This window comes from Aricia agestis, chromosome 2 (assembly GCF_905147365.1).
Source record: "Aricia agestis chromosome 2, ilAriAges1.1, whole genome shotgun sequence".
Classification (NCBI taxonomy): Eukaryota; Metazoa; Arthropoda; class Insecta; order Lepidoptera; family Lycaenidae; genus Aricia; species Aricia agestis.
In genome coordinates this window covers 4,514,962-4,527,216 of record NC_056407.1, presented here as the reverse complement: position 1 = coordinate 4,527,216, position 12,255 = coordinate 4,514,962, and the positions used below count along the sequence as shown (strand labels likewise).

The 12,255-nt window shown below is 37.0% G+C and overlaps 1 protein-coding gene across 3 annotated transcripts in view; it reads right to left on the bottom strand.

Moving 5' to 3' along the window:
• LOC121735193 (PTB domain-containing adapter protein ced-6) overlaps positions 1-12,255 on the bottom strand; it is a 72,318-nt gene that overhangs the window by 54,788 nt on the left and 5,275 nt on the right. The window contains exon 1 of one of the 3 annotated variants that reach the window (XM_042125918.1): positions 4,715-4,955. The exons of the other annotated variants lie outside the window; for them this stretch is intronic. Within the exon in view, the coding sequence (XP_041981852.1) occupies positions 4,715-4,803 (89 nt within the window). The 5' untranslated portion in view covers positions 4,804-4,955. Of the gene's footprint in view, positions 1-4,714; positions 4,956-12,255 lie in introns of those variants that run through there. 3 annotated transcript variants of the gene reach the window in all.

The window sequence follows — 12,255 nt, the reverse complement described above, 5'->3', positions numbered from 1 at the left end:
GCAAGTGTGTCGACACAAGTAGCGTCCCACACAAGGGCCCGTCCCACATTCCAGGGGACCAGGGTCATTCCGTCGGGTCTCTTCCCATCGTCGCGCGCCAAACGGGGGGCTCCAGTATAGCTGGCATACCGGCAGTGACAAGAGCCCGACGAATGAGGTCGTTCAGGCTGTGATGCCGCGAAAAGCGCCCAGCGCTACGAATAATAAATAGTTTTTATTATTCGTAAACTTAGATACACATTTTCTGGAATCCTGAAGCCTGGATAAAATTCTAAGCACTGAAAATGTTTACTTTCAAGGCATAATAATATAAGACTTGGTTTTCCGTTTTTATAATTAACAGCCTAAATATTATTTTAATATTTTTATTTATATTATTATTCCGCAGTAATAATCAAGTAAGCTTATAACCACTGTTAAGAAGATTTAAGTGTAGGTATTATCTATCAAGTAACATCTATAAACTATTAAGTATTTAGTACTGTTGCCACAGAATATATAATATTTTACATTAGTTTAACCTGTTGCTATGTCAGTAATTTTGTAAGCTACACCTACGTCTTAGAATTACCCCATCTCAGGGAAAACCCCTAACGGCAATCGTATCGATTTATAAGCCAATGCAAAGGAAACGCGAATGAAAGCTATTATTATTCTGTGTTGTTTGGGATTTTCAAGACTAAGGGAGATCGCAGACGACAGACTTTTTGTGCGATATAGTATTTGTGCGGTACAGGCGCCGCAGACTCGATCGCACAAAAAGTCTGTCGTCTGCGATCTCCCTAAGTATGTGACATAATATTTGTTATCCTCAGAGAGAATGATTCATAGGCAGATCATATCAGATTCATAGGTCCCCCACCTCAAAGACTACTATTTAAATAGTTTAAATAGATAGGTCTTTGTTTGTCAAACGCGCTGCTAAAATAGAAACGTTTTCCCCCCAACGGGTAGAAAACGAATATTTAGGTTTCAGCCGTAGCTTGAGCCACTAGTGACATAACCCCTTTGAATTTCACATAGTTGCAGTGTGTTTCTACCCTCAAATCACGATAACTGTGCCGTATGTCATGAAACCTAAATATTCGTTTCCTTTTCCTTTGGGGGAAAAACGTTTCTATTTAGGTGTTCGAGCCTACGCTTGACCCACTAGTGAGATATGTTTATATTCTGCCGGCGGCGATGGCTAGATGTACTGTGTGATTGATAGATCTTTATATCGGTAGGTATTTATTTTGATTTAATAAAGACTTAAATTAGAATTCTAAACAGGTTCAAAAGATTGTGCTAAACAATGAGAGTCGTTTAGTGGTAACGTTTGATTGTTAACTTCTTTACAGTAGTAGCGAAGGAAGGTGTCTTGACTTCTCCAGTTTCCCCTCTTAATCACATCATCCAAATTAACATTCCTGTTTATCCAGAGGTCACTGCTAGATGCAGATCTACAGCTACCTGGTGTCGCTATGATACCAGCTTCCTTAAACAAGGTTCGGATCCACCCTCCTATGACTGATGGTGAGACTTCTTATACTTTGCCTCTTGTGGTAATGAACAAACTAGTTATGTACCCTCCTAGTTCTAGAAACTAATATTAGATTCTTAATCCACTTAACTATATTCAGTCTTTCCATATCACTACTGTATAATTTCCAGCCTGATTGTCTAAATTGAGCTGAGTCTGTCTTAGACCCAAATTTTGGCCAAAATATAATAGAGTCTTCAAATAAACTCATTAAGTTTGGTCCGATATCTAACAGTGTCAGGTCGTGAATCCTACGCCCGGACGCAAGTAAGAGGAGAGCGGCCGTATGTCGGGAAACTTGAAAGATACTATTTTCGTCAATAGCGTAAGTCATTAAATGACCTATTAGTTTTCTAACTTCCCAGGTAAACGACTTATGTGCTGATGGCTTACTTAGAAACACTGCCTTTAAGCTCTGTTTGACAATCGGGTGGTTACTCATGTAGTCTCGTTGCGCCGGGTTAGCAAAAGTCAGTATGACGGATTTATGGACGGCTATCGTTGCAGGCGCCAGATTTTCTACGGTATGCAGGGCCCGTACCACGAAACGGTTTTGAGACTCAAACCATCGTACGACAATGTTGCGTCCCTCTCTAACAAACGTGAAATGACGTCGTTAGAGCAGGACGCGACATTTTCGTCCGATTGTTTGAGTCTCAAAACGGTTTCGTAGTAGGCCTACAGGTAACAGATATATCTAGCAACCTCTTCAGGAGAGGGGCTATTTGGTCGACAGTTATTTCTTTTAGCCCACTCAATCCATCTCTTCCAAGCTGGTTGGTAAGTTTTTAAAGTTGACTTACGCCATGAAGATTCTAAAAGCTTTTTGTTGTCATCTGACCATGATCGAATCCAATTGGCCCAGCCCGAACCTTCCAGCCCTGCAAACACAGATGTTGAATTTCTGCAGGGGCTTTCCCCGTTTTCAGGTCTATAAGATTCTGATGGAGTTTCGGTATTGTTATTGGAGTTTGTAGTGATCTCAATTTGAACTCTAACTAGCCTAACTAAGAATGAACAAAAAATAAAAATAAGAAAAGTAGCAAGTAACAAATATTTCAATTATAACTTAGCAAGCAAGAGTGTTATGGGAAGGTAGGAGGTGTAATGCTCAAGCCATTGAAATGGAGTCCACTCAGGTAAAACGACTATATGACATAATAAAATATATTGACATATATTTTATGTCAATGTGAGGCAACGTGAGGCCTTACTTATTTTCACTTGTGAAACTCTATTTTTGAACCTATTTATTGTTTTTAATAATAACAGCGCAATACCAACAGGATTTTGTCGTTGTCGCTTGTCTCATCTCAGGAAAATTATCATAAAACATACCTACTGTAACATATTAGCATCTACTATTAGCGGTGCGTTGTATGTTTTATCGCATTCTTTATGCTTATTAACATAATGACGTATACTTTAATTGTATACAATACCACGCACTGTACTACAAAGGTGTAGAAGGCGTATGATTGATGAATAGCCAAGTCCAAGATTCGATCCTGTTGGACTTGCTTTAGTACATTGCATACTTTGAAACTAACCATAAAAAGTTTTAAAATGAGTTCGAGAAAGGAATTCAAATAACTAGTCTGTAAATATTTAAGATAAATAGAGTATATTGTTTGCTTATTAAAATGTGAAAAAATAATATTTTACTAACAAAAAATAACAGGACGAGTTCATGCAATGCGAACATATTTTAGAAAAATATAGAATACGAAATTACCTACGATATGTTTAAAATTATTTTTTTTAATTTAAAATATTTTGATGATTTAAATGCAACAAATAACAATCAACGCCTCCCCACCTAACTAGGATAACATCATTAAACAAAATACATATTTGTTTAAAGCTGTTTTCCTAGTCACCTAGTGTTTCTTGCAGGTCACGCCGCCACAGGTTCAAAGATCAAGATGAATGCTAGTTAAGTCTACACTGACGGCCTTATTAACAAATACAATAACAAAATTACAATATGTTTTGAATTAGACACGCAAAAGTACTGGTTGAATAGAAAACAATATCAGACTAATATACCGCGATTGAGCATCTGGCTGAATAAAAGAATTAAAATATAATTTTTATACCTTTACCAGATATATAATTAAATCATAATAATCTTATACATTGTAAAGATTATATTACATTTGAAAATGATAATACAATGATAACAAGAAAACATGTAGCATATGAATATGAAACATTTCGTTGAAGTAAGTAATGTTTACAAAAAATCTAAACCAAGTTCGCCAAGAATGCGATGTCGTTAAAATTCTTGTCTCAAGAGTCAGGTCCTACAAATTTGTGAGGAGGAGTTATCATTATTATGATCACCATTTTTACATTCATTTTGGAAACAGCATTATTTGTCAGACTCCGTAAATATTGGTGCGGAATTTTGTAAAATTAAAGTTGAAACACACAAAGCTAAGGTCTTATGTACTATTCGCCGTAAGCATACAATGGTTCTGTCAATACGTTTTGTTAACAGTCATCCTGGATAGTAAACATTCATCCATCAGCATTATATGATTATAATTTCCTCATTAATGTTGTTGATTTGGCTGCAAATACTGCCTTAATTGTAATGTTTATTTTTAATTTTCCTAGGTTAGTTTTCCTTCATTTTGGTTTTGTCTCTGACAGGCATTAAATCTAAATTTAAATTTTCCTCGTATGTGTTTAAATTGTTGTTCCAGATTTCCTCAATAGCAGATATTAAGTATACAGAGAATTGGCCCTGATTATTCGAACCGTACTTCTTCCCACACGTTAGTTAAGATGGGATGGTAGTAAGATTGCTTTGTAATGATACACTGAAGCCTAAAAATAATCCTTTCGAGTGTCTGCCAATCTGCTACAAACTGCATCTGCACTTAGTACGATTATTTCTTTGTTCTACACGTCTTATCAATTAACATATTATTATTTTGAAATGCTAATTATTTTAATAGGGTCTTGCTAAACTACAATGAATCTTAAAATTTTGATAACGCTACGACGCCTAGGCACGTAAATATACTCTTTGTCTGTACTCTTTGTTAAGATATCCTAAAAGCGATTCTTAAAATTATTATGAATTTCCAAAACCCCCTCATACAAAACATTTTGTTTGTTATGATGTATGAATTACTCATAACAAACAAATTTGCGCATCCAAGCAATCGTACAAAAACTAACCTTGACGTCGGCTTTGACAGTTTATTCCCGCCAAATTCAACTTCACTGTTACCAAAACTCGTAACCAATGGAACGTCACCGTCCGCCATATTTTTTTTCAAATTCACTACGTTCACTTTTTAAGCGGACTAATCGTTGCGTACTCGAGTCTCGACACGTTACACAAAGGAAATGTTCATAGCACCGCGCACGTCTGCGGACCACGAATGCACTGTTGGACTGACCGATTATTAATGTAAAAATGATGAGCGCTCGCACACAGATAACATGTGACCGCCTCTCGTTGTGTTGTGTCATTGATAATGAATCGCTTTACGCAACAATGAACCAGCGTTTCCGCCCTCCGGTATTTAGGGTCGCTTAACTTATTAATTTAGATCTAAATTGTTTGTAACTCCGACCGTAGACTCCCGCCTCCCACAACAATCCATACAATAATGGAATTGTGCCAATACTTTTACTTTTTACCACCGGCGACTCCTACGCTTTGTGCAGCCCGGTAGAATATCTTTTGTACTGTGTCTTGGTTAACCTGGACGTTATGTCAACAATATTTCTTAAATTTACACAGACCTTTACTAGACTTTCTTCTTTGGAGCTGCTTAGATTCTTTTAATATTTTCAGAGCACGTTTCTGAAATTATTTTTAATATTCTCCTCTTTTAACAGTCATTTAATTTTACGATCTATAGTTAGGTGTATATTTATCCAACGATTCTCACTCATTAAATTTCAAGTCGAGATGAGCAGTAAATAAATCGTGTTCATCGACTTTAAGGTCAACCGCTAAGTAGGAAGATGGCAGTGCCAAAATATCATTACATGCATTTTTTATCCTGTAAAAGCATAATTGAGTATTCGGATTTCGGATTGTGAACATTACTAAATGCATTTACCAATGAATCTAATGCATGAATGCATTTAGCTACGGAACTTAATGAATCTTATCTTTTTTCAACAATTCCTCTGAATGGAGTACATAAATGAGAAAAAAAGGTGTTCTACTCGTGTGCAAAAACTACATCCGTTACGAAACTGAAGTTTTTGTTCGACCGAAGTAGGTACATATTTACCAACCTATCTATTATTCGCTGGATCTAATAGGATGGGTAGGTTAGTAGTTATATTCTGTATTCGCATATAAATTGGTTTTACTTCAACGTAATAATCTTTAATAATTTATTCTCCTGTAAACGTGTACTTAAATGCTTGGTACTTTTAATAGTGAATAGTGATTATATGACGTAGTACATGGATAATTCATAAAGTTCATCTTTATTCTCCATTTATCTGAAATGCTATCTGCGACTTAAAGGTATTGAACAATTTATATATAGATACTCAAAGCGCACCAAGTGTCTATTTTAAACCAAAATCATTAATCATTTGGCGAGCTTTGAGTTTCGTTTGATTGATTGCCTGGTCACTCATAAAAGTAAATACTTCTTTGTCAGGCTCTGCTATGTCTCGTACAAGGTCAGTTATGTTATGTATATGTTTTAATTATGTATAATGTATATAGGCAAGGTGTGACAGCTGTGTCATCCGTGTATATGACAACTACTACATACTTGCAACTTATATTTTAATTATTCTGTACAGAGATATTTTAGCAGTTAAGCTTTAGGTACTTACTTAAATTATAGCTCAAACCAGTAAACTAATTAGACAGACGTACGTGGGACGCAGGCACCAAGCCTAGCAGGTTTTTTGAAAAGATACAAAATTCTAACAACTTTAACTTGACCAATTCAACGTCTCCTATGTCGCAAACATTCTTTTAGATTGTCTTCAATCCTTGAACTGTATGAAGGTCTTTTGACGGGCAAATGGTGCTTTATGTAATGGCAATTTGTCAATACGTTTATGTTGTATAGACCCATAAGCTTTGACATGACTCAGACCGTCGCCTTGAACTGAACCGATTTGAAAATTGCAGTCGGTTTGCAATAAATATTGAATCAGTCCAAACATAAAATCCATAGTCTAAAATAGAATTGCAATATGGGCTTATAGTACACTCAAGTTAGACCAAAATACCCCTGTAACCTTGCATAAATTCGCACCAAGCTGAAAATGGGTAATATTGTTAAGAATTTTATTACAAATAAAATTTGAAAGTTTCCCATAATTTCCATGTGTGCAAAATTTTTTATTCAATGTTAAAGGTCCAAAAAATTAGTTTTTCACGATTTTTGGCGAAACTGTTAGTTTTTTCTTCCATAAAAGGGACATCAGCCTAAGCTGATGATCATTAAAGGTCCAATTTCCTAAGGATACCAATAAACATGCGAAATATTGAATAACTAACATGCTGCTAACGTATCCGTGTTCGCTCTTCCGGACATCGCGTAACTCGAATGCCAGGTGGAATACAATTTTCCATACATCATCATTACATGGCAATCTTGTTAATTATTACAATTGCAATTGTTGTAATATTATTGTAAATTATCATACCACACGTGTCGGGTGCATACTTTTTCTCTAAGTAAAGCACTTAGAAAATTAATAAAATGTGTAAGTAGATAAATTAGGTACTTACTTAGATAAAATTCAAAGAAAATTTTGGAAACATGTTTTTGTGGTAATTCGTATTTGCCTCTTGTTTCTATTACTTACCTGAAATTTCGATTAAAGAAAAACATTTCTTTAGCGACTGAATTTGGCCTTGGCATTCACAATTATCAACATTAACAAATTCGCCATAAAATCAATTCAAAAGAACAAGCCGGAAAATCTATTGTTGACTGTCGATAGCTCGGCAAAGATATTATGCGTGATTTCTTCGTCATTTTGTTCCTCACCAAAAATATCCTTCCGTTTTATTTAAATCCGAATTGAAAATTATTTATTAATTCAATTCCGATATCTAAAGGTTTGTATGAAATTACCAAAATTATGAATGCATAAAAATATTACCTTAAACACCTAAATTTAAGCACCAAATGGAAATTAAAAGTACATATAGGTTACTTGTATTTACAAATATCTAAAAATAGAGGATTATATAATAAACCAATTGCATTGGCGAAATAGGAATTAGAAATGTTATCCAGATTTTCTTGGTGCATTCTCACATGAGACTGTCGACCAATTTCCCAACGCTACGTCAAAACAACACGCGAATTACGCAGTTGTGCTTTTGTTTTTACTGGAATCCAGACAAAATTTAATATTGATTAAAATTCCCACACACAACACGTCATAATATAAATTACCGGGGCGTATTGTCAATACGTTTTATCTCATTACTCATTTGTTTTTGTTAAATACTTTTACGACTTAGATAGAACATAAACAAAAATTGTTAAAATAACTTGACTGTGTCGTCTTACCTACTGGAATTGAGTAAACAATTTGACCTAATCTTTCCCTACAATACAATAATAAGTACAATAATTTGTACTAAGCATATCTATTGGTCTCTTCCTTGTTCGACCCACGTTTCTCGTCAGACGTCTGAGTATCTGTCATCTGATGATCTGATACAAGTTCAGATTATTTTGATGTAAGGGTCGACTATGATCATTATTTTAAATAGATCGTGACGTGGGAGAGCCATGCTTCGGCACAAATGAGCCGGCTCGACCGGAGAAATACCACGTTCTCACAGAAAACCGGCGTGAAACAGCGCTTGCGCTGTGTTTCGCCGAGTGAGTAAGTTTACCGGAGGCCCAATCCCCTACCCTATTCCCTTCCCGAACCTCCCCTATTCCCTTCCCTTCCCATCCCTACGGCCTACCCTCCCCTATTACCATATTCCCTCTTAAAAGGCCGGCAACGCACCTGCAGCTCTTCTGATGTCGCGAGTGTCCATGGGCGACGGAAGTTGCTTTCCATCAGGTGACCCATTTGCCCCCTTATTTCATTAAAAAAATAGATAATATAGATACTTACTCTTACTTATACTTAGGCTTGTAGTCAGATAGGGAAAAATACGAATTTTATCTATTTACTTGCGTTTATCAATTTGATTGGCTAACGCGAATTGTTAACAGTTTATTAACAACACTAATAAAAAAATTAACTCCAGTCAAAAAACCTAAGAAACTGAACATTATAACCAGTAGGTTCTACCCCCATGGTGCTCCACTCCCTATCTCCTAGTTGTCGCCACAGGCACAAAGTAACTAAATGTCTAGACATTTAGCTGCTTTGTGGCGACAACTTACGAAGCTAGTAAACTTGTGTGGCAATATTTAGCAACAAGCAACAATTTTTATACATCCGACCGCCGCGTGCATTTCCTTTCTGATTGTACATTTTAGAACAAGGATGCTGTAATGAGATCATAATACGTACTATTTTGATTTAAATTACGTTCTGTCTGATCCTCATTTTCACTAACCGCCCCCTGTATGACTCCTAGACTATTTCAGTGCATCCCTTAATTCCAAAACGTTTTCACTTTAGATTGTGTGTGCGCAGGTTTTAAGGACTGGCACTACATGGCACTTAGTAAGTTATAGGTGTCATATATATTTAAATATATTTATATGTAGTATATACATATATATTTTTTTATGTAATAAGAGAGCAAACGAGCAAGCGGGTCACCTGATGGAAAGCAACTTCCGTTGCCCATGGACACCTGCAGCATCAGAAGAGTTGCAGGTGCATTGCCGGCCTTTTAAGAGAGAATAGGGTAATAGGGGAGGTAGGCATGGGAAGGGAAGGAAATAGGGGAGGCTCGGAAAGGGACTAAGGTAGGGGATTGGGCCTCCGGTAAACTCCCTCCTCTATTAGGTAGGGTACCTAATACGGGAGGGTAGGGTAGGGAATAGGGGAGCGTAGGGAAGGAAATAGGGGAGGGTAGGGAAGAGAAAAGGGTAGAGGATTGGGCATCCGGTAAACTCACTCACTCGGCGAAACAAAGCGCAAGTTTGTTGTTTCACGCCGGTTTTCTGTGAGCCCGTGGTATTTCTCCGGTCGAGCCGGCCCATTCGTGCCGAAGCATGGCTCTCCCAGTTTGTAACAGTTGATAGAATCTTAGCAGATATGTTAGGTAAGCCACTAGGGGATGTTTAAATTTAGGGGGGGTTATGTAATTTTGTCGTTTTATTTCAAGCCCAGACAGATCACGAATAAAATTGAATAGGGAATATTACGCAAAGCTTCCAGGAGGGCGCTATTCGCGCATACAGAAATAATCTGACCAAAATCCGGCATGCTGCACATATAAAAGTTGTCATATCAAAATATTGACTGAAACGTTGTAAAACGTCGAACAAAATTTTTTTTACCGTCTATGCTGGTGCTGCCTCTAGCGTGAAAACATTGCAGTAAAATATACTAATTCCTATCGACATAACCCGACCAAAGATCAAAGAAAGAAGCATGGCCACATTAGAAATGCGAAAAGATAGAATCCTTGACAGCTTTTTATGCGAACAAACTGACTCCTTTGTAAATCCATCACTTTGTTTACTCTACCGTAAGAAACCTTTCTGTGGTGGCGATATTAAGCCTGCAAATGAGGTCCACCATTTGTTTGAATCAATTTCTACAGTACATTTTACCTCCGGTATAGATTACTTTGTTCTCCGACGTTCGCACGGCGTAACCCGACACTGTTACACTTTCCTCACTGCGCCGCGCCCGGCATTCTAATGACAGTCCTATAATTACCGGCGCTCACTTTCATACTTTCCTTTATTTTCTAATCAAGTTATAAAAGGATATCGGTTATTAGAAGCGCCTAAACTATATCGCTTTCATGACCCATAGCATAAGTTAGTGCATGCTTGATCCTGAAGCCAATTTCTTGTACCTCAACTGTCGTTTACATTTCCAATGAGTGAAATATAAACTGCCGTCTCCAAAGTGTCATTTTTAGGACGCTGAAGTTAGAGATGGCCCATTATAAATGCGTCAAAACCTGCCTTTACTCCCTAAATCCTATAACACTGCCTAAAATTAGGCTAATTTAATAGGACGTTGAACCCAGTGGGGGGGTGTAATACTGTTATAGCGGTGTGGCAATAAGCGTGGTGGCCGCAAAGAAAGATCTTCCGACCTAGCGAGGTGGTATTCTCGGCCTGGCCGAAACCCACGTGATTGATTTCAGCTGTCATTCAATGAACGCGCTAGTCATTCAATCGAATTTTAGATGACTGCGACATATTATATACCGACGCACTTACGGCCGTTCCCAATATTTGATCTATCTCTGGTTTTGCCCTACCAGAGATAGGAATAGCTCACAATTGACATAAAATATATGTATCTAATGTCTAATGTGAGCTATTCCTATCTCTAGTAGGGCAAAACCAGAGATAGATCAAATATTGGGAATGGCCGTTAGAAGACTTCGATAGCGCGATGCAGGAATGTGGCAAAAATTGTGGGTATAGCCACAGAGATTTTAAGTATGACTTTGCGTCAAAACAGCCTTTATACTATTGAAGTAAGGAATCAATTGAAATACTCATTGAATGCATCAATAGAGCCGGCTCAGGGCGAACCGCCTCTGTCCTCGGTTCACGGCAATCACGGCTGACCGTGTCAAGTATTTGGTTGATTGTTTACATACATATGTAAATTAAAGGTTTAGCTGGGTTAGGTGTTACTTTATTTTCATAGGTTGAATAACGCGGTAAATATTCATGACATGTTACCTTGAGAACTTCATAACTCGATAGCTAATACGTACCTAACGGCTAACAGGATTCAGGGAGAATCACTCAGTTTCTGTGAGACTTTGACTGACAGGAGTTTATTAATTCACTTTGATATGAAAAATAATTAGCAAATAGCTATATCCAAACTGTGCCTTTTTTTGTTCATCAAGGGCATATAGCACAGTCAACAGCGCACGTGAGGCATGCCCGCGACGCATGCGCTCTGACCGTATCCAAAACTTTCGCTTTCTTCTTTTTTCCTGGAACTTCTTATGACCAAATAAGTTGCACATATTCCACCCAGTAAAATGTTCTCGTCGCACCTGTTACAATAATCAGACAGACACTGCAACTGAACAAAAATGACAATATTGGCGTTGCGTTCGTCGACGCATTGAATGCGCCAACACCAAAGTTGAATGAAAGAAGATGACGAAAATTGAAGATGAAAGTGCATAGTGTGGACATAGCTAATCTTTCTGTCAGTAAACCCAGAAACTGGCGAATAATACATAACGTTTTCAGAAAATTATTAATAATTAAAATAATAATCATTGAATCTCACGTTTGTAGCCGTACAACTTAGGTATAATACGTGAAAAAGCTGACTAAGTATAAGTACATGTTTTATTTGTTTAGTGCCATGAACTGAGGACATTAATAATAATTAAGATTTAGGTATACTTAATATTAAAAAGGGTATATAAAAACTGTATAAGACCAAAATGCTGAATTAAGATCTTTAAATTACGACAATAAATCAACAGCACTTTACTAACGGTCCCGTGCAACAGAGACAGGTGATAAATTACTTAAAAAGAACAGAGATAGAAAATGTCTAAGACGAAATGTGTAACGCCGAAGAATTTGCAAATGAAACAAGATGGTTCATACCGGTTTATGTTAATTTTACCAATT